This window comes from Protobothrops mucrosquamatus, unplaced genomic scaffold (assembly GCF_001527695.2).
Source record: "Protobothrops mucrosquamatus isolate PMUCROS unplaced genomic scaffold, P.Mucros_1.0 scaffold4392, whole genome shotgun sequence".
NCBI lineage: Eukaryota > Metazoa > Chordata > Lepidosauria > Squamata > Viperidae > Protobothrops > Protobothrops mucrosquamatus.
In genome coordinates, this window is record NW_015390305.1 from 4299 (window position 1) to 27645 (window position 23347).

The following is a 23347-nucleotide window of genomic DNA, read 5'->3' on the forward strand; positions in this document are numbered from 1 at the left end:
GGGATCACCCTGATCTCTGGGGGCAGCTCATTCCAGAGGGTGGGAGCTCCCACAGAGAAGGCCCTCCCCCTTGGGGTCGCCAGCCGGCACTGTCTGGCCGACGGCACCCTGAGGAGACCCACCCTGTGGGAGCGTACAGGCCGATGGGAGGTAATCTGTGGCAGAAGGCGGTCTCGAAGGTATCCCGGTCCGCTGCCATAGAGCGCCTTAAAGATGATAGTCAGCACCTTGAAGCGCACCCGGAAGGCCACCGGCAGCCAATGCAGCTCGCGCATTGGTTATTCACATTGATTTGATTTGTATTTAATTATATAGAGAGAAGGACCAGGGGGGACATGACAGCAGCCTTCCAATATTTCAGGGGCTGCCCCAAAGAAGAGGGAGTCAAGCTCTTCTCCAAAGCACCTGAAGGCAGGACAAGAAGCAACGGATGGAAACTCATCAAGGAGAGAAGCAACCTGGAACTAAGGAGAAACTTCCTGACAGTGAGAACAATTAACCAGTGGAACAACCTGCCTCCAGAAACTGTGAATGCTCCAACACTGGAAGTTTTTAAGAAGAGATTGGACAGCCATTTGTCTGAAATGGTATTAAGGTTTCCTGCCTGAGCAGGGGGTTGGACTAGATGACCTCCAAGGTCCCTCCCAACTTCACTTTTTGGAGCTGCAAGGCCAGCTGAGAGGAAGAGCCAAAGGATGAGGGAGGGAAAGAGCTGGACCAAATTTGGAAGTGTCTGTGTTGTCTCACCTACGATGGTGCAACCCACAGAATATTTTACTTTATTACAGAATAATAAGAGTTGGAAGGGACCTTGGAGGTCTTCTAGTCCAACCCCCTGCTCAAGCGGGAAAGCCTATACCATTGTGGACAAATGGCAGTCCAATCTCTTTTTAAAAACCTCCAGTGATGGAGCACCCAAAACTTCTGGAGGCAAGGAGTTCCACTGGTTAATTGTTCTCACTGTCAGGAAGTTTCTCCTTAGTTCTAGGTTGCTTCTCTCCTTGATTAGTTTCCATCCGTTGCTTCTTGTCCTGCCTTCAGGCGCTTTGGAGAAGAGCTTGACTCCCTCTTCTTTGTGGCAGCCCCTGAGATACTGGAAGGCTGCTATCATGTCCCCCCACGTCCTTCTCTTCGTTAAACTAGACATCCCCAATTCCAGCCACCATTCCTTATATGTTTTAGCCTCCAGTCCCCTAATCATCTTTGTGGCTCTTTTGAAATATAGAATAATAGAATTGGAAGGGACCTTAGAGATCCTCTAGTCTAACCCCTTGCTCAAACAGGAAACCCTCTCCCATTGCAGACAAAAGGCTGTCCAGTCTCTTTTTTTGCTTTTGATTTATTTTGACTTCGCTTTTGCTGACTGGATGAAATCGCCTTAAAATGTTGTCCTAAGCTGCATTTATTGAAAAACATGATCTGTCCACGCTTAATAATAGATTGCGATCTCCTTTCTGCAGGCTTTCATTTTTGGTTATTGTGGGATTGCCATTCCCCTCCCCTCCCCCAGCCACACTATAATTGCATAAAAAATCCAGAGTTTTCAACCTAATCGTGCCTACGTCTGCCCTGTAAAAATAAATAGAAGCCAATTGCAGAATGTTTAGCGTTCCAACTCAATGTTTACCCTTGCATATTGTCCAATTTTATCTACATTGTTTCTCATTGGACTTCAACGATTCTTGTCGATAGATCTCAATAACTGCAACGGTTAGATATGTTTATTCAGCAATAAATCTCACCACCAGCAGTGGGACGTACTCCTAGATAGCTGTATAAAACATTTGACAGCATTTCATTTCATTTAGCCCTGTTAATTTAGTCCTTCGATCATACAGGAGAGCATTGTTGTTGTTATTTAATTCAACTGGGGTCTTAATTTAATGCAATTTCCAATCTTACAAAAGAGCCCGACTATTGTTAGCGTTTACTTTATCAAGAGCAGCTGCTTCCAACCTCAGTACACTTACACGAAAAGGGCAGCTGGAATTTAATTTAATTTAATTTAATTATTTCTGCAGGCTTTATTCTCCGTTCGAATCAGGGTCTGCTTTTCACGTCGCAGTATATCCTGTCAAGCTAACGTTACAACTCTTTTGTCCAGTTGAAATTTGCCGATGATTCATGCCTTTCTAATTTAGGACGCCTTTTGACGCGCAGCCAGCCTGAAAGCTAACTTTTGCCATCCCAGATTTCATTACATTCACGGTTTCCAGCAAATCCAGGCGTATGCATCCACTCAGAAACTCTGCTTGTTTCCAAAGAGCAAAGGGGACCTAACCCAGAAAAAAGTGTGTGCAGGAATTGCAGCATTGTAAATAATAATAATAATAATAATAATAATAATAATAATAATAATAATAATAATAATAATAAAAAAAAGCAGTTTAAGCATTAAGAAAAAAAAAACAACGAAGAATTTTAAGCCCATTAAAGTCTTAGCATCCACCCCGGTGATTAAGAGTTCCAAGTTAAGAGTCCAAGTTAAGAGTCTATCAGATTGCATCAGAAATCCGAACGCAAAGAGAGAGAGAGAGAGTAAAATTCTTTTTTTTTCTTTCTTTCTTTTCTTTCCTTCCATCATAGGTGCTTCCCCAATCTACAGTTTTTAAGCCTCGCGCACTGCAGGAAATTCACCGACAAAGGCTTACACTACCTGGGCAGTGGACGAGGATGTCACAAGCTCCTGTATCTGGATATTTCAGGCTGCCTCCAGGTCTGCATTTTGATTTCCCTCTTCATGCTGCAACCAAAGCCATCCTTTGGAGGACTGACGTTATCCGACACTCATGGTATACTGGAGGAGTGCAAGTCTCCCCCCCCCAACACACACACACACTGCAAACTCCAGCGGTTTTAAATTACACTTCCACAGGACGAAATTAAAAAGGGCCTCCCTAGCGCGATATCCGAAAACCGACAGGAGGTCGCCCACAGATGTGAGATTTGTTCAGGGAGTAACGTATTACTTTCGTACCTAATTAAAAGGACGTCGCCCGAACTTTCTGCCCGCACGAGACGAAAGGCACCGCCCGACTTTCCCCCGTCTGCAGTTTGAAATTCCGGCTGGAAAATATATATATATATATACAGATAAGCTTCAGCTCAATGTAGTTTTTTTATTATTATTATTATTATTGCAAAGCGAGACACCAGTTAAGTGAGTTCGGCTCCGTTTGTTGTTTTTTTTTACAACCTTTCCCGCCCACGGTTGTTAAGAGGATCACTGCAGATGTTCAGTTAGGAACACGGTTGTTAAGGGAATTTGGCTTCCCCCCCCACACCCCCATTAACTTGGCTTGTTAGAAGGTTGCAAAAGGGGATCCCACCACCCCCACATACACACACAGTGGTGGGGTTCAAATAGGTGAGCAACCGGTTCTCTGCGTGGATGCCGCTTCCGGAAGTTTGTTCTGGGCCTGGGCAACAAAAAATTAGCTACCGGTTTTGCCGAAGTGGTGGGAACTGGCTGAATCCCACCACTGTATCTTATCATCCGTCCGTCTGTCCATCCACCCACCCATCCATCCATCCATCCATCCATCTATCTTATCTATCTATCTATCTATCTATCTATCTATCTATCTATCTATCTATCTATCTATCTATCTATCTATCTATCTATCTATCTATCTATATCTTATCTATCTATATCTATTCTATTCTATTCTATTCTATCTATATCTATCTATCTATCTATCTATCTATCTATCTATCTATCTATCTAGCTATCTAGCTATCTATCTATCTATCTATCTATTCTATCTATTCTATCTGTCTATTTATCTATCTTTATCTATCTATCTATCTATCTATATCTTATCTATCTATATCTATTCTATTCTATTCTATCTATATCTATCTATCTACCTATCTACCTATCTACCTATCTATCTATATCTTATCTATTCTATTCTATTCTATTCTATTCTATTCTATTCTATTCTTTTCTATTCTATTCTATTCTATTCTATTCTATCTACCTACCTACCTACCTACCTACCTACCTACAGTGGTGGGATTCAGATATGTGAACAACCAGTTCTCTGCATGGATGCTGCTTCTGGAAGTCCGTTCTGGGCCTCGGCAACAAAAAATTAGCTACTGGTTCTGCCGAAGTGGTGTGAACTGGCTGAATCCCACCACTGTATCCATCCATCCATCCATCCATCCATCCATCCATCATCTATCTACAGTGGTGGGATTCAAATAGGTGAACAACCGGTTCTCTGAAGTCCGTTCTGGGTCTGGGCAACGAAAGGTTAGCCACCGGTTCTGCCAAAGTGGTGCGAACCAGCTAAATCCCACCACTGCCCTCCCCAGGACATTACGACCGTCATAAATGTGAGTCAGTTGCCAAGCCTCAGACTGTAAATCACGTGACTATGGGGATGCTGCAACGGTCCTAAATGTGAAAAATGGTCCTCAGTCCCTTTTTTTTCAGTGCCGTCGTAACTGTGAATGTTTACTAAATGAACTGTTGTAAGTCAAGGATTATCTGTGCCGGAGTCTTTGCTTGTCCACGGCATTCCAGAAACTGGTCCACGCAAACTAGTCTAGTCTAGTCTAGTCTAGTCTAGTCTAGTCTAGTCTAGTCTAGTCTAAATTCTATTCTGTTCTGTTCTGTTCTATTCTATTCCTTTATTTCTATTCTATTCTGTTCTGTTCTGTTCTATTCCTTTATTTCTATTCTATTCTATTCTATTCTATTCTATTCTATTCTATTCTATTCTATTCTATTCTATTCTATTCTATATTGTCTTCTTACACTAGGGAGTTGCAGATCTATGCAGTAACGGAGAGATGATGTCTACAAAGGCTATAACCATTATTTTCACTGTTCAACCTTTTATTGCTTTTTCTTAAGAAATGTCAATAGAAATGTTAAATCACTGAAAAGTGATTTAAAGTACAAGCAGCTTAGCTTGCAGCATCTCCTCAAGAGTGCTATCATCTAACTCCAAGTCCAGTTAAATCATAATTACAAATTATTTCCAGGGAACTGAGTCAGCTAGCTCAAGCAGAATACTCAGCGGATGTTTCTAAGTATTCTTGTTGAAATGGATTTGGATGGGGTGGTTAGAGAAGCAACGGTTTTTACTAACTAGGATCAGAACAGCATTTCAAGGTGAGAAGGTGAGAGAAGGGTTCTAATGATTGCTGCACAGGGTGTCCTTGACTTACAACCGAGTCACGGCAGCCTTGAGAACAGGGACTTGTGACCATTTTTTCCACACCTACGACCGTTGCCGTATCCCCAGGTCACACGACCAGAATCCAGAGGCTCGGCAACTGGCGTGCATCGCTGACAGCTGCACAGTCATGGGGTCACGTGATCCCCTTGTGGCGACCTTCCCGGCTGGCGCCCGAGAAGCAAAGTCCGTGGAGAAAGCCAGATTCATTTAACAACCGCACAATTCACTTAATAATGGGGGCAAAAAAAAGCTTGTCAAACGGGGGGCAAAACTCACTTCACAACCGCCAATGGAAATTTTATCCTCCCTTGCCGTCGTAAGTTGAGGATTCCCTGTAATTCAGACTGCAGTGGCTGCTCAACAGATGTGAAGCGTTTTTTGTCCCCGGCGATTTAGCATCCAAAGAGTTTCCTCCAAGCATCCTCCAGCGATAAATCACCCGATGAAGCCGTTGTCCTAGCAATGACGGAGGGATTTTCTAAGCCGTCGTAAATCATGGCCGTAGGGAAGAAAATGGCCAGGGACAGCCAATAATGCCGAGTCAGCAACTCGGCCTGCTCCGCACTTCATATTTGGCAAGGAAACTCCAGAAGAGCTTAATGTCTCTGGATTACTTCTGTGCCTCTGTTTGCTCAAAGTATTTCAGTTTCTGCTCTTCCGACACCTCCGAAACCCAACGTCTCTCCGAGAAAAAGCAGAGTTTATAAATGCGTTTTGCTTATTTTTCATCGGGGTCGTCAGGCTTTTTTCAAAACATTGCGGTCCCGTTGTGTACATTAGGAGGATTAAATGTGGCCCGTGCAATAATTCACACTTGACATCGTAAGCCTAATGAATTGCTTGCGTTAGCTTCTCTTGACTTTAGGAAAGGTATAGCTCAAGCTCTCGGGCTGCAGAATTCGTCTCTTACTCCTTTCAGCGGGAGGCAAATCTCTTGAAACGCACGTGCAGCCACCGATCTGGAAGAGGAGGCAGAGATAAATGCAGATTTCTCTCCCCTTTCACGTCACTCTTGTCTAGAGGCCTATGGTGTGTGTGTATATGTGCGCACGTGCTGGATTTTGCCGATGTGGAATACCTGAAAGAGGTGAACCGATTTGCCATGTACAAAAGTTGTTACAAATACAGGTAGCCCTTGTCTTAACAAACATTCATTTAATGACCGTTGGAAGTTAAGCAATGGCACAGAAAAAAGTGACCTACGATCCTTTTTCACAGTTAGGACCATTCCCCCATGGTCACGTGATCAGAATTAGAACGCTTGGCAACTGACATGTATTTATGACGGTCGCAGTGTCCCGGGGTCACGTGATCACCTTTTGCGACATCAACAGGGAAGCCAGATTCATTTAGCAACCGGGTTAAGTGGTGGGATTCAGCCGGTTCGCACCGGTTCAGAAGAACCAGTAGCTAAATTTTGCTGCACTTGGAGAACCGGCTGGCTTCCAGAAGTCCAGTCTAGGCCTCGGAGGCCTGGAGGATGCCTCCCAGAAGTGCATGGATGCCACTCTGGAACGGCCCTCCGGAAGTGCATGGATGCCACTTCCGGAAGTTCGTTCTAGGCCTCAGCCTGGAGGAGGCCTCCTGGGCCTATAGAACGGCCCGCTGGAAGAGCGTGGATGCCACTTCCGGAAGTCCGTTCTAGGCCTCGGAGGCCTGGAGGAGGCCTCTCAGGCCTATAGAACGGCCCGCCGGAAGTGCGTGGATGCCACTTCTGGAAGTCCGTTCTAGATAGTCTTCCACTTACAACAACAGCTGAGCCCAAAATTTCTGTTGCTAAGTGCCCCATTTTACTTAGCAGCCAGGTTACTAACTTAACAACTGCCGTGATTCACTTAAAATTGTCGTAGGAAAGGTCATAAAATGGGGCAAAACTCACTTAACAACTGTATGAGAAAGTTTGGGCTCAATTGTGAAGGTAAGTCAAGGACTGCCTGTATTTTGTTTTTAGATTCGTGCTTAGTACATTGCAGCAAATTGCTTATAATTAATTTCCTTTTTAAAATATATATCTATATCTATATCAGTTAACGGTGGAAGGCTTCAGGAATATCGCGAAGAGCTGCAGCAGGATCCAGTGCCTGACAATTAACGAAATGCTGACTCTTACCGACAGATGCATTCAAGTAAGAAAGGAAACTTTTTTTTTACAACCTTGAATTTGGCTTTGGGCCTGAGAGTCTTAGGGACTAAAGAGCGATGACAGTTGAACGCGTAGAATATTGGCAGGTGAACGAGTGAGTTGGCAGTACTTGGAAATACTTACGACCACAATTGACCCCCAAATTTCTTTGTGGCAGCCCCAGGCAGGAAACACTAAAGGGTTAGGGTTAGGTCACCATGAACTCGGAGAGCAAAATGGACATCGCCAACAAATGTGGAATGCTTGGATATGGTTAGGAGGGCACTGACTTTTCTAGGCTGCCCAGTCTATGTTTCCTGGTAAAATACATTCTATTCTATTCTATTCTATTCTATTCTATTCTATTCTATTCTATTCTATTCTATTCTATTCTGCATTCCATTCCATTCCATTCCATTCCATTCCATTCTATTCTATTCTATTCTATTCTATTCTATTCTATATTTCTATTCTATTCTATTCTATTCTATTCTATTCTATTCTCATTCTCATTCTCATTCTCATTCCATTCCATTCCATTCCATTCCATTCCATTCTATTCTATTCTATTCTATTCTATTCTATTCTTCATTCCTAATTCTATTCTATTCTATTCTATTCTATTCTATTCTATTCTATTCTATTCTATTCTATTCTCATTCTCATTCTCATTCTCATTCTCATTCTCATTCTCATTCCCATTCCATTCCATTCCATTCCATTCTATTCTATTCTATTCTATTCTGTTCTATTCTATTCTATTCTACAAGCTTCCATAACTCAATGAAAATATCAAACTAGTCTGTGTTTGATATAAACAGATAAATTTGCTGTTGGGATATTTTTTTGGGAAAGAAATGGAAAAAAACCCACTAAATATCTATACAATTTTGCATGTTCTAGTTCAGGAGTCCCCAACTTTGGGTCCGTGGACCAGTACCGGGCCACGGCACGCCAGCAACCGGTCCGCACAAACAAGCAAAGCCCCATCCATGGGATGCAGGCAGCACACAAAACCACACACCCTCCCGGAAAAACTTTTCTCCGTGGAACCGGTCCCTGGTGTCCCAAAGGTTGGGGACCTCTGTGCTAGTCTATTCCCCATACTTAAAAAAAGAAAGGAAGATTTTGGAAAGGAACTGGGCAAATTAATAGCAGATGAAGCCGTGATAGGCAGAAGTCATGTTTCTCAATACCGATTGTTGACAAATGCCAGGAACCGAAAGCAATGGAGCTTTTCTTGACCTCTGCAGAAACAGAATATTGGACATTAAACAGACCCTCGGCCTGATCAGCCTGTTTTTCAGGTTGAAATAGTGAAGACTCTGGCCCCCATCATTTCCTGTGAGTGATCTGTCCAACATTCAGAAATCCCTTGTGTATCTCGGCTTTATTTAAACCATGAGCTCCGCAGTTCCAGGGCACGCTTAGAAGATTTTTGAAAGACGCTGCCAAACAAGCCCGAGGGGTTAATTGGAAACTTTGGGAAGAGTATTTTGCTTTTTTTAAAGGCTTTTTTTTTTTGCCTCTTTAGAATATTGTTTATTGGCCAAGCGTGGTTGGACACACAAGGAATTTGTCTCTCAGCGTACACACAAATAATAACGATAATCACGGTCATATACAACATGAAAATGCATTCATCATAAATCACTTCGTCATAAATCATCGGATGCAACACTGAGTTGATAGTCATAGAATACTAGCTAAGCAAACAACATAAATCATACTCGGAGACTAAAAAAAACCACCCCAATATAAATAGTAAGATAGAAGCCGCAAAGTTATAGTCATAAGAAGATAAGGATAGGTAATAGGAAAAGATGAGGAGCATCATAGTAATATAGCTTTACTAAGTATTTTGACAGCGTTGTAGGAATTCGTTGTTCAGCAGAGAGATGGCATCATGGGGGGGGGGGAACTGTCCTTTTGTCTATAGTTGTTCTGGTGTGTGGTTACTACTGGTCTGCCTATCTTAAGATGAAACATGGCTTTGAAACCTTTGATAATGGTTCCTAATTCACCATAAAAACCAACACAGTCCTAGGCTGCATGAACAGAGGGATAGAATCAAGATCCCGTGAAGTATTAATACCACTTTACAAAGCCTTGGTAAGGCCACACTTGGAATACTGCATCCAGTTTTGGTCACCACGATGTAAAAAAGATGCTGAGACTCTAGAAAGAGTTCAGAGAAGAGCAACAAAGATGATTAGGGGATTGGAGGCTAAAACATACAAGGAACGGTTGCTGGAATTGGGTATGTCTAGTTTAATGAAGAGAAGGACAAGGGGGGATAGGATAGCAGGGTTCCAGTATCTCAGGGGCTGCCCCAAAGAAGAGGGAGTCAAGCTATTCTCCAAAGCACCTGAAGGCAGGACAAGAAGCAAGGGATGGAAACTAACCAAGGAGAGAAGCAACCTGGAATTAAGGAGAAACTTCCTGACAGAACAATTAACCAGCGGAACAACCTGCCTCCAGAAGCGGTGAATGCTCCAACACTGGAAGTTTTTAAGAAGAGACTGGACAGCCATTTGTCTGAAATGGACTATTCCTCCAATGGGATTTTCCCATGTATTTTACCAGGAAACATAGATAGGGCAGCCTAAAAAAGTCATTCCCCTCCTAACCATACCCAAGCACTCCGAGTTTGTTGGCAATGTCCATTTTGCTCTATGAGTTCACGGTGACCTAACCCTAACCCTAAGTGGAATTTTCCTCCAATGGGATTTTCCCATGTATTTTACCAGGAAACATAGATAGGGCAGCCTAGAAAAGTCACTGCCCTCCTAACCATACCCAAGCACTCCAAATTTGCATGAAATGGCATACAGAAAATGAAGTTTATTTTACTGTGTTGTTTTATCAAAAGGTGTTTTTATGAAAGGATGTCACGTGGTTAGTTGAATTGTGTCTTCCTCTCTTCAAGGCTTTGGTGCCAAAGTGCCCGAGGATTGAGTCGGTCGAATTCAATGAATCTCCACACGTGTCCGACGTTGGTTTCCAAGCTCTGGACGCCTGTCAACTGGTCAAAATGAAGATCCAAGGTTAGTGAACAACGTAGTAATTCTGACACACGTCTAGGGAGATTCTCAGTCAGTCCAGGTCCTGGTTATCCCAAAGGGGCTTTTTCTAGAGGCAACTGGACTTTCTTGTTTTTCTTTGAAGACGTTTCGCTTCTCATCCCAGAAGCTTCTTCCGCTCTGACTGGATGGTGGGGAGTGGAAGGATTTATACTCCTTGCAGACAGCTGGTCGTTTACATCCTTTTAGAGAGTCCTTGAGGCCACCTGGAGGTTTACCTGTGTCCTCAGGGTCACCTGAGTGGTGCAAATGGGTGGGGAGCCTTCTAGGCTGCAGGTTTTCTGCCCTGGGTCCCTCTGCTGTAGAAGACATGTCTGGCACATGTCATTTTTTTGAAGAACGATCCTGTTGCCCTTGACTGATGATCAGGGGACTGGAGGCTAAAACATATAAGGAACGGTTGCTGGATTTGGGGATGTCTAGTTTAATGAAGAGAAGGACCAGGGGGGACATGATAGCAGCGTGCCAGTATCTCAGGGGCTGCCCCAAAGAAGAGGGAGTCAAGCTATTCTCCAAAGCGCCTGAAGGCAGGACAGGAAGCGACGGATGGAAACTAATCAAGGAGAGAAGCAACCTGGAATATAAGGAGAACAGTTAACTGACAGTTAGAACAATTAACCAGTGGAACAACCTGCCTCCAGAAGTTATGGGTGCTCCAACACTGGAGGTTTTGAAGAAGAGACTGGACAGCCATTTGTCTGAAATGGTATAGGGTTACCTGCATGAGCAGGGGGTTGGACTTGATGACCTCCAAGGTCCCTTCCAACTTTATTATTATTATTATTATTATTATTATTATTATTATTATTATTATTATTATTATTATTATTATTATTATTACTTTAGATCAGACCTCCCCAACCTCCTCCGGGTTGGTGGCCCGGAGGGAAAGGGAGGAGCAGGGAAATGTACGGGCACGTGCATGCGCAAAACAGGCGCACACCTGGCAGCGGCACTAGCACACACACGCATGCACGAGTGGAGCGCACGCACCCACAGAGGCACTGGTGGCAGCGCTGGCACCTGCATGCATGTGCAAATGGGACGCTAGTGCATGCGCGCATGTGCAAATGGGCTGCTAGTGCCCCCAGGCATGCGCAAACGGGGCACTAGTACCCGCATGATGCTGGTGGTGGCGCTAGCTATGCACAAGCAGGGCTGCTAGCACCCGCACGGCGGCGCTAGCACAAGCGGGGAGGGAATAATAATAATAATAATAATTAATAATTAATAATTAATAATTAATAATAATAATAATAATAATAATAATAATAATAATAATAATAATAATAATAAAGTTGGAAGGGACTTTGGAGTCATCTGGTCCAACCCCCTGCTCAGGCAGGTAACCCTATACCAGGGCGCATGCACATGTGCGCACACTCGCCAGCCTTTCCCGCGGCCCAGTGGCCAATAGGCCACGAACCGGTACTGGGCCACGGCCCAAAGGTTGGGGACTCCTGCTTTAATAGAACTCTTGAGTTGCTACTACAATTAGTCCTCGACTTAACAACCATTCATTTAGCATCCGTTGGAAGTTACAAAGGGTTTGAAAAAAAGGGACTTATGACCAGTTTTTCACACTTAACGACAAATCGCAGCATCCCCCCGGGGTCACGTGATCAAAATTCAGACGCTTGGCCACTGACTCGTATCTATGACGGTTGCGGTGTCCCGGGGGTCATGTGATCCCCTTTGGGGTAAAACTCACTTAACGAATGTCTTGCTTAGTAACAGGAATCTGGGGCTCCCTTGTGGTGGTAAGCCGAGGACTACCTGTGCCGGGTATCTAGCGGTGGAAGTAGTTTTTTCCCATGCTGGCTTAGAGTGACCTGATGGTGGATTATCTCAACAGGGAGTAATCGTGTTACGGATCTCACATTCAAAGTCATGAGCAAATTCTGGCCCCGAATGAATCAGATTTGTGTAGCCAATTGCCAGAGAATAACAGATGTAGCCCTCAAGTTAATTGTACCGCTGGACCAAATTGTTATCCTCAACCTATCCGGCTGCACAAGGTATTGTTATAGTTACGTGATGGAATAGCTCATTCGAACGGAATTATTATTATTTTTCTATGCGTTCTGAAGTGTTGAGGTTGTGGCATTATATCCGTGTCAGAAAGAAAAAAAGGGTTGTCATAAAACCAAATGTGTACAAAAAAGGGGGGAAAATGACCCAAATATCAAATAAATTTAACATTAAACATATAGAATGTGATAGATAGATAGATAGATAGATAGATAGATAGATGATAGATAGTTGATAGATAGATGACAGATAGATAGATAGATAGATAGATAGATAGATAGATAGATAGATAGATAGATAGATAGATAGATAGATGGATGGATGGATGGATGGATGGATGGATGGATGGATGGATGGATGGATGGATGGATGGATGGATGTGGATGGATGGATAGATAGATAGATAGATATAGATTGCATTTAAATACTAAAATTATTAAAAAAAACTTTAATTTTAGAATTGTGACTAAGATAAGAGTAAGTATTTTCTTTTTATGTTTCAGAATCGGTGATTCGGGAATAAAATCATTTGTCGACGGTCGTTCAGCTCCCAAATTAAAAGAACTCAATTTGGCTAATTGTTACCACATCTCTGACATTGCCCTCGTGAAAATATCTGAAAGGTATCACGTTTTAAGATGTTTTTTATTTGCCAATCCTTAGCAATGATAGATTATAGAGAGATAAATAGATAGATGATAGATAGATAATATAGATAATAGCGAGAGAGAGAAAGAGATGATAGATGATAGATAGATAGATAGATAGAGATAGATAGATAGATAGAAGAGATAGATAGATAGATAGATAGAAGAGAAAGATAGAGATAGATAGATAGATAGATAGATAGATAGATAGATAGATAGATAGATAGATAGATGAGAGAGAGATGATAGATGATAGATAAGAGAGATGATAGATGATATAGATATAGATAGATGATAGATGATAGAGAGCGCACGAGAGAAAGATAGGAGAGAGCTGATAGATAGATAGATGGATGGATGGATGGATGGATGGATGGATGGATGGATGGATGGTTGGTTGGGTGGGTGGGTGGGTGGGTGGTCTGAGGACGCTGAGAGCAACGCCAGGGGTTCTGACCCTATTTGACAGGTCTCAGCAGAGGAGGCAGACGGAGTGTCTCTCCCATAAAAGATACATAATTTACAGAAGCCCCTGGCAGATTGGTCGTCACCCATGTCAACACAGGACCCCACTAGGTGTTAAGAGTTTGAAATAATTTGTAATAATTATTCTACGAAATTGGCTGGGGGATTAAAGCCATAAGATGTTTAGCTTCGAGCCGGGCCCAAGATGGAAGCAGCAGCACTGAATGGATGCCATTCATACAGCTCTGGCATCCTTTACACCCATCGCCCGGATTAAACAAAATTTTCTCTCTTAGCTGTCAAAACATTCAACCCAATACGATTCCGTGAAGCTTCGCCGGCAGCACACAAAGAAGGCTTGTTGTGAAATGGCACAGGCCTCGCATAAAGGAAGCCAGGATGTCGTTCAGAATTTTAAAACCGAGTTACATTTAATTCGTCAAAACAGGCTGTGTGGTAATGCCACCGTTTGGAAGGAATGAAACCCTTCCAAAAAAAATAAAGTAAAATAGATCTCCTTTCCAAGGAAGGGAAGGTTCCAGAACATCTTCCAATAGATTGATGAATGCGTAGGCGCTGCAAAATTCGAAAAGTTTTGTCTGTGTGTCTGGGTATTTGTGTGTGGGCATGCATGCTTTATGTCCCTTCTATGACTTGAAAGTTCCACTTTAATTTTCTTCGTTGGAATGCGCTGTGCAGGGATTCCTCAACTTACGACAGTTTATTTAGTGACCGTTCAAAGTTACAACAGCCCTGATAAAAAAAGTGAGTTAGGATCGTTTTCCCCACTTACGAACGTCGCAACTCTCCCATCGTCACGTGATCAAAATTTAGACGCTTGGCGACCGACTCATATTAACGACGGTCGCAGCGTCCCGGGGACGACGTGATCCCCTTTTGTGACTTTCCGACGAGCAACGTCCATGGGGAAGCCAGATTCACTTAGCGACTGAACAAGGGCAGTGATTCACTTAGCAACAGTGTCAAGAAAGGTCGCGAAACGGGGCAGAATCTCACTTAACAAACGTCTCGCTTAGCAACGGAAATTTTGGGCTCCAGTGTGTTCGTAAGGCGAGGATTACCTGCGTGTGCCACACATGTATTATAGCATAAGTAAGAAACATTTCAGAAAAATGTTCTCCTGTCTTTTCTTTAGGTGCCCGAATCTCATTTATTTGAACTTGCATAATTGCCAACTTGTGACGGATACGGGGATTCAGGCTATGACAGCGATGGCTTCATTAGCCTATCTCAATATTTCACGGATAGGCGTCACTGATCAGGTGAGGAGCCAGAAAATTGGAAAATGGATTGCGAGGCATGATTTCTTGAATATGCCCATGTTTGTGGGGTTTTGTGGATCATTGTCATTTTTCCTGTGTGTCCAGTCACACTTGGCCAATAAAGAATTCTGTTGTTTTGTTCCGTTCCGTTCCATTCCATTCCATATTTTCTATTCTATATTTCTATTCTATTCTATTCTATTCTATTCTATTCTATTCCATTCCATTCCATTGTAATTCTATTCTGTTCCGTTCCATTCCATTCCATTCTATTCTATTGTAATTCTATTCTGTTCTATTCTGTTCTGTTCCGTTCCATTCCATATTTTCTATTCTATATTTCTAATTCTATTCTATTCTATTCTATTCTATTCCATTCCATTCCATTGTAATTCTATTCTGTTCCGTTCCATTCCATTCCATTCTATTCTATTGTAATTCTATTCTGTTCTATTCTGTTCTGTTCCGTTCCATTCCATATTTTCTATTCTATATTTCTAATTCTATTCTATTCTATTCTATTCTATTCTATTCCATTCCATTCCATTCCATTCTATTGTAATTCTATTCTGTTCTGTTCTATTCTGTTCCGTTCCATTCCATATTTTCTATTCTATATTTCTAATTCTATTCTATTCTATTCCATTCCATTCCATTCTATTGTAATTCTATTCTATTCTATTCTATTATGTTCTGTTCCATTCCGTTCTATTCTATTCTATTGTAATTTTATTCTGTTCTATTCTATTCTGTTCTGTTCCATTCCATTCCATTCTATTCTATTTTGTAGAATAATAATTATTGTTATATTAGATGGCTAGTGCATTAACGGTGGTTTCAAATGTCAACAGGGTTTGGAGAGCCTTGGCAGACATTTGAAAATTAAGGAGATTATTCTGTCGGAGTGTAGGCTGATTTCTGACACAGGAATGAAGGTAAAATAACAGACAGGTGTCACATCCGTGACTCTGTTGGATTTTGTGTGTTAATATTTTGAGATTTAATATAAATTTCAATATAAAATTAATTGTCATTCTTATAGAAGTGTTATGCTTGCTTTCTGTGGGACTCAAATTCATCCCTATTTTAATAGAATAGAATAGAATAGAATAGAATAGAATAGAATAGAATAGAATAGAATAGAATACAAAATGGAATAGAATAGAATAGAATAGAATAGAATACAAAATGGAATAGAATAAAACGGAATAGAATAGAATAGAATGAGGAGAAAGCTGGTTATTTCAAGGAGAAATACATTAATGAACATGATTGATAAGCTCTCTCTGGTTAATACACACAAACACATTGAAACCCTACATCTGTGTAACTTACGTTCCAGGTATTGTGTACTGAATTGAAAAAACTAGACTACGTTGATTTGTCCTTCTGTCGGCACATATCAAATGCTACATTAAAAAATTTGTCGTTAAATTGCCGCAGACTCACCTGTCTCATTATGGTGGGTTGTATCAAGGTACGTATGAAAAGCACGATACTTAATGTCTTCCCCCCCCCCCCACCTCTTCATTTTGAGTATGGCACAAGTAATAAAAAAAACTTTTCCAGGATCCTGTCAAGTCTGCCCCATCCAAAGTGGCTATTTTTGTTACTAATAATTTTGGCACATGGAGATTCCTGTGCATCCCCTTTATTTCAGATGGAGAGTTAAAGGCCAAGCCCTCCGTGATAATTTCATTTTTAAGCCCAGTTTCCCCATCCTTGGTTCTATATATTTTACCAGCAATTGTGGCTAGGTCTAGATTCCAGATCATGAGGATGGGAGACGCTTGTTGTTTGCCTCTTCTTTCTAAAAGCAAGGAGTATCCCATCTTGGCAATTTTAAGACTCGTGGATTTCAACTCTCAGAATTCCCCAGTTAGCCATGGTGGCTAGGGAATTCTGGGAGTTGAAGTCCACGAGTCTTAAAATTGCCAAGGTGGGATACCCTAACCCAGGGGTCCTCAACCTGTGGGCCGTGGGCCGGTATCGGTCCGTGGCCTGTTGGTGACCGGGCTGCAGGAATGGTGGCGAGTGCGTGCACCCTCCCCACTCATAGACACTTAACAAACTAGTTTCCATATTATTCCTCTCCATACCTCTCTAGTTTTGCAAACCATTCTTGCTTCAAGTACTGGTGATAGTACAGTCTATCCCACATTGGTGTCTCTTACCAAGACGTAGGCTAGTAGCAGAAACACAATACATTTTGGGCATATATGGGCTACTAGGACTCCAGGCTACCAAAGACCAATTTTACTCCAAGCATACTCACGTTATTCTAGTAGGCTAGGACAGTGATGGCGAACCTTTTAGAGACCGAGTGCCCAAACTGCAACCCAAAACCCACTTACATATCGTCGGGTGCCGTGTGGGTGTGGCCCATTGGGTGGGCGTGGCCCATTGGCTGGGCGTGGCTGCGGTGCTAACAGCAGACTGGGTGGGACTAAAAAGTTCAATCAATTCCAACTTTGCAAGATCTTTTTTTTTCCCGCCAGAAGTTGAAATTGACTGATTGATTGAACCTTTTTTTTTGCACATGGCGGCGGAGGCCTAAAGCGAAAAGGTTTTATAAAACCCAGCTGAAGGCCTAGGACTGGGACGATGGCGCACGTGCCCACAGAGAGGGCTCTGAGTGCCGCCTCTGGCACCCGTGCCATAGGTTCGCCACCACTGGGCTAGGATCTCTCATCTAAAGCAAGGGTCCACAACCCCCAGCCCGCAGACCGGTCCTGGTCCACGGCCCGATAGCGAACCATGGACCAGTACTTCATCTGTGCATGTGTGGGATCTAGGTAGCGCGTGAAACCAGGTCTCCACCCCCGGTTCCTGGTGTCCAAAAAGTTGGGGGACCGCTGATCTAAAGAATACTATGCAAGCCAACACACTGTGGCCTGCATCACACCCACTAGGAATGAGGTGGTGACCCCAAATTATCTGAGGATTTCCCTGGCATATTGTTAAGTCCAACTTTAAGGCGTTCAGAGTAATTCTGTTACTTATTTTTTTTAAAAAAAATATTATATTATAGGAAAGGACACGTTTATTCCAGCATATAAGAGCACCTAAGTCAAGGTTTCCTATTCCGCAGTGTTGACGTTGTCATTTACGAACGGCTTTCCACTCTCTGTCACGTTTTTGCTTGATTGACAGATCAACGATTCAGGGATCCAGTTAATAGCTTCGGGGTGCAGTTTCCTGCATTATCTGGATATTTCGGGTTGCAAAAATGTTACCGACAAAACACTAAAAAACCTGGCCAAAGGCTGCCTGCAACTCCGGATACTTAAAATGTTGTACTGCGCAGGCATTACCCGGTAAGATGGTCTCTGAGACGAATGTACAGATTCCCTCAACGAAACAATCCTTTTAAATAATATACAGATAGTTCTCGACTTTAACAGCCATGCGTTTAGTATTCCAAGTGTGGCCTTACCAAGGCCTTGTAAAGCGGTATTAACACTTCACGTGATCCTGATTCTATCCCGCTGTTCATGCAGCCTAGCACTGTGTTGGCTTTTTTGGCAGCTACAGCACAGTGCTGGCTCATGGTTAATTGTTTTCACTATCAGGAAGTTTCTCCTTAGTTCTAGGTTGCTTCTCTCCTTGATTAGTTTCCACCTGTTGCTTCTTGTCCTGCCTTCAGGCGCTTTGGAGAATAGCTTGACTCCCTCTTCTTTGGGGCAGCCCCTGAGATCCTGGAGCACTGCTATCATGTCCCCCCTCGTCCTTCTCTTCATTAAACTAGACATACCCAATTCCAGCAGCCGTTTCTTATATGCTTTAGCCTCCAATCCCCTGATCATCTTTGTTGCTCTTCTCTGCACTCTTTCTAGAGTCTCAACATCTTTTTTACATCGTGGTGACCCAAACTGGATGCAGTATTCCAAGTGTGGCCTTGCCAAGGCCTTGTAAAGCGGTATTAACACTTCACGTGATCTTGATTCTATCCCTCTGTTAATGCAGCCTAGCACTGTGTTGGCTTTTTTGGCAGCTGCAGCACACGGCTGGCTCCTGTCTAAGTGATTGTCCACTAGGACTCCGAGATCCCTCTCACAGTTACTACTATTGATCAATGTACCCCCTATACCATTTCAGACAAATGGCTGTCCAGTCTCTTCTTAAAAACGTCCCGTACTGGAGCATTCACAGCTTCTGGAGGCAGGTGGTTCCACTGGTTAATTGTTCTCACTGTGTTCGGGGAACACATCTTTCATATTTCGCTGGCTAAATCTGTTATTTATCATCCCCCGGGGTTATTTCAAGCTAAAAAACAGTGATCTTCAGCCAGGCCCTGTTGTCCTGTTAGGCAGAAAGAAGCAGCTGACTCAAAAAGCAGATGCTGGAGTCTTGTAAGTGAGATGGAGAAGACCATTCAAGTCCCCTGCTAGACTCAGAATAACCGAATTGGAAGGGACCTTGGAGGTCTTCTAGTCCAACCCTCTGCTCAGGCAGGAAACCCTATACCATTTCAGACAAATGGCTGTCCAGTCTCTTCTTAAAAACTTCCAGTGTTGGAGCATTCACCGCTTCTGGAGGCAGGTTGTTCCACTGGTTAATTGTTCTCACTGTCAGGAAGTTTCTCCTTAGTTCTAGGTTGCTTCTCTCCTTGATTAGTTTCCATCCGTTGCTTCTTGTCGTGCCTTCAGGCGCTTTGGAGAACAGCTTGACTCCCTCTTCTTTGTGGTTGCTAATAATGAAGCTGCTAATTATGTCTTCTCACCTTACGCCATTTCTCTTTTAGTCCGGCCGTTTTAAATTACGCCCCGAGGCTCCAGAAATACGAATACAACGACGACGAACCGCCTCTGTGGTTTGATTATGGCATCAGCGGCGACGAATTGATGATGCCGAAGAAACTGAAGAAGCACCGGTACAGCACGGTGGTGCCGAGACCCAGCATCGTGGGGATTTCGGGAGAAAAAGACTTGGAACACGCCAAGCTTCCGCTGATTGAAACCGTAACCGAACAAGCCGTGGAAGAAAGTTTGATCTCACCGGGAAGCCTGGCAGAAGATCCCTAAAAAAAAAGGTGCCAGATGTTTAAAACTCCCTAAAAGCCGACCATCCTTTTTGTTAGTGGGGGAAAAAAATGTACTTTTTTTAAAAAGAAAAGAAATGCTTTTTATTTATTGGTAACCAAGTCCCTGTCAAACAGTGTTCCTTTTTTTTTGTTCTTAAAAACTTTAGAGGAAAATTTTATGACTTTGTTTTGTTTCTTCTTCGGAGGAAACGTTTGGGAGTAGTGGATTAATCCTATTATGTCCTAAAGGTCATGTTCTCCTTTCCTGGGGCTGTGGCTGATGGGCTATGTCCTGTGTTGAGTTTTTTTGGGGGTGAGGGGTTGTTGGTTCCAGGGGTCTTCGTCTTTCTAATCCTATCAGCTCCAAGCTTCCTGGCTCCAGTTTTTCTGAAAGGATTATTTTAGTTATTAAAAGATGTCTGTTGTTTGTCTGCAGCCTTAGCATAAAGCATGTGAAGTTGGTTGTTTTTACTGACGGGGGGAAAAAATCGTAATATTTTATTGTGCTCAGTATTTCTTACCTATATCCAAAGAGTTAAGCCATAAGGGGGCAAAATGCTTTTGCAAACAAATAATTGACATGTCATATACACTCATTCTGAGAGTCATAAAAACATAGGGTTGAAGGGACCTTGGAGGTCTTCTAGTCTAACCCTCTGAATGAGGCAGGAGACCTTATTACTTATTACATCCTTGAAGACCACATGTTGAAAACTAAAGAGAATTTTCCTAACAGTGAGAACAATTAACCAGTGGAACAACCTGCCTCCAGAAGTGGTGAATGCTCCAACACTGGAAGTTTTTAAGAAGAGACTGGACAGTCATTTGTCTGAAATGGTATAGGGTTTCCAGCCTGAGCAGGGGGTTGGACTAGAGGACCTCCAAGGTCCCTTCCAACTTTATTAGTATTATTATTCCCTCCAGTGAATTTGTTCCATTGATTCACTGTTTTTGTGATTGTCAGGAAATTTCTCCTTAGCTCCAAGTTGAATCTCTCTTTAAACGAGCTCATCAAAAAGGATAAACATTTCTCCAATTCAGAGAAGTAACATTCGCACTTTCTTTATCAGGAAATACGAGCAATCGCCTTTCATTCTTCTGTCTATGTTTAAAAAAACGAAGTATTATCAAGGAATATTCAGCTTCAAAGACTGGAACCAGCTTTGCATTTTGAGAGTTACTGTGCCACGCTGCGTCTCCGCTTTAATGCATTTCCCTTTTTCATCCTTTTGATCCAGGTGGCCTGGAAAAAAAAACAATAATTAGTTATTTTCACACATTATTAAGGGTCTTCTATATTTTAAATGTTCCGGAAATCGGCTTGACCGAGTGAAATCGTTATATTGTAATAATAAGGCCAGCTTTGTAGGTTTTTTAAAAACGATCGGCGATCAATCTTGAGCAGTGGTTCTCAACCTTTTTAATGCCGCGACCCCCAACCGGTCGTAAGTCGAGGACTAAACCGGTCGTAAGTCGAGGGCTAAACCAGTCGTAAGTCAAGGACTACCCAACCGGTTGTAAGTCGAGGACTTTCCCTGCCCGGGAGCGCCGCGCATGCGTGGTTCCGTCCCCTGCGCCGGCCGAGGCGTAGCTGGCAAGCGGCAGAGACGGAGCAGGCCGACCACCAGCTGGCCCAGCCCAAGGGAGGTAAGGCACCCGCCGGAAAAGGGGAAAAAAATGGCGGACAAAAAAAATGGCGGACAGCCTTGCTTGGCGACCCCCGTGAAATGGTCGATCGACCCCAAATGGGGTCCCGACCCACAGGTTNATGAAAACACTCTGTAGGTAAATCTAGATTCTTTTGGTGTAGATAGCGACTATTTCCAATTTTAGAGTCAAATTTTCTATTGCTGAATGTTATTGTTGACAGTGGTCAGACAAGAACGGGAGTATTGTAGAGAGTAATTCACTGTGTCAATATTTCTGCACCAAGCTCAGAAGTCTACAATGTTCTCCAACTGTTTTCCAAAACAGTAAAATTACAAGCATCTTTGACAAAAGGTAAAACAGAAACCCTTAACTTCTTACGCGTCATTTTTCTCTCCAAAATGAAAGAATGATCCACCATCTGCTTCCTATTCCTATCAGTGGCTTTATCTTTTTCTAAAATATATTGGATTAGACATACAAAACACAGAATGTGGGTTATTTAATACAGAATATTTAAGCCTTCACCTATCTCACATATGTAGGGAATCAAACAAGTTGTGTGCCTAGAAATTTGGATTGTAACTTTATATATAGATCACTCCCTCTGTACGCTTAAGAGAATTATTAATATTTTGGTACTAACTAATAAGGTAACAGAATCTCCCAGAAAAATCTTCCAGCATGTTATGGAGCAAAGGAACCTAAGTAGCTCTAAATTGAGTTGGGATAGATTTCCCATCTTTTAATCTGACACATACCACCAAGTCAACATACCTAAGTTTGCAATATATTCATTACTCCTAATTAGTAATTAAACTGGAAGCGGTTTTAAAAGTATTTAAGAATTTCCAGCTGCCCACGAAGTAAACATCACAAAATCGGCGCTTTTCAAAGGGGGAACAGCCGAATTTCTCTCCGGAAAATATTTAAATGCTTAGATCTGGTGGGGGGACCAGATTATATCAGTTGAGTTCTTATTTGCAGCGAACAATCAACAGTCAAAGTGTTTTGAAAACGATGGAGGTCACTGAACTACAGTCAGGAACGCAGCAGTAGCTCAGAGCAGATAATAATAATAATAAAGTTGGAAGGGACCTTGGAGGTCATCCAGTCCAATCCCCTTGGAGGTCATCTAGTCCAACCCCCTGCTAAGGCAGGAAACCCTATGCCATTTCAGATAATAGAATAGAATAGAATAGAATAGAATAGAACAGAACAGAACAGAACAGAACAGAACAGAACAGAATAGAATAGAATAGAACTAATCAAGGAGAGAAGCAACCTAGAAGTAAGGAGAAACTTCCTGACAGTGAGAACAATTAACCAGTGGAACTCCTTGCCTCCAGAAGCGGTGAATGTTCCAACACTGGAAGTTTTTAAGAAGAGACTGGACAGCCATTTGTCTGAAATGGTGTAGGGTTTCCTGCCTCCAAGGTCCCTTCCAACATCGTCATCATCATCATCATCATCATCATCATCATCATCATAGAATAGAATAGAATAGAATAGAATAGAATAGAATAGAATAACAGAGTTGGAAGGGACCTTGGAGGTCATCTAGTCCAACCCCCTGCTCAGGCAGGAAACCCTATACCATTTCAGATAAGAATAGAATAGAATAGAATTGAATTGAATAGAATTGAATAGAATAGAATAGATCAGAACAGAATAACAGAGTTGGAAGGGACCTTGGAGGTCATCTAGTCCAACCCCCTGCTCAGGCAGGAAACCCTATACCATTTCAGATAAGAATAGAATAGAATAGAATTGAATTGAATAGAATTGAATAGAATAGAACAGAACAGAATAACAGAGTTGGAAGGGACCTTGGAGGTCATCTAGTCCAAC

The 23347-nt window shown here is 42.5% G+C and overlaps 2 protein-coding genes across 2 annotated transcripts in view; one reads left to right on the forward strand and one right to left on the reverse strand.

Annotated features, from left to right (window-relative positions):
* Nucleotides 1–19850, forward strand: part of LOC107298951 (dynein regulatory complex subunit 6) — a gene marked incomplete at its 5' end in the record, with an annotated part of 23834 nt that extends 3984 nt beyond the window's left edge. Inside the window, 10 exons of the mRNA XM_029286648.1 lie at nt 2587–2716; nt 7223–7321; nt 10247–10364; nt 12256–12418; nt 12935–13054; nt 14700–14826; nt 15678–15761; nt 16169–16303; nt 17980–18143; nt 19571–19850. Coding sequence (XP_029142481.1) covers nt 2587–2716; nt 7223–7321; nt 10247–10364; nt 12256–12418; nt 12935–13054; nt 14700–14826; nt 15678–15761; nt 16169–16303; nt 17980–18143; nt 19571–19850 — 1420 coding nt within the window. The remainder of the gene's footprint in view (nt 1–2586; nt 2717–7222; nt 7322–10246; nt 10365–12255; nt 12419–12934; nt 13055–14699; nt 14827–15677; nt 15762–16168; nt 16304–17979; nt 18144–19570) is intronic.
* Nucleotides 19851–20887: 1037 nt separating this feature from the next.
* Nucleotides 20888–23347, reverse strand: part of FAM185A (family with sequence similarity 185 member A) — a 37364-nt gene continuing 34904 nt past the window's right edge. Inside the window, exon 8 of the mRNA XM_015828309.1 lies at nt 20888–21092. Coding sequence (XP_015683795.1) covers nt 20977–21092 — 116 coding nt within the window. The 3' untranslated portion in view covers nt 20888–20976. The remainder of the gene's footprint in view (nt 21093–23347) is intronic.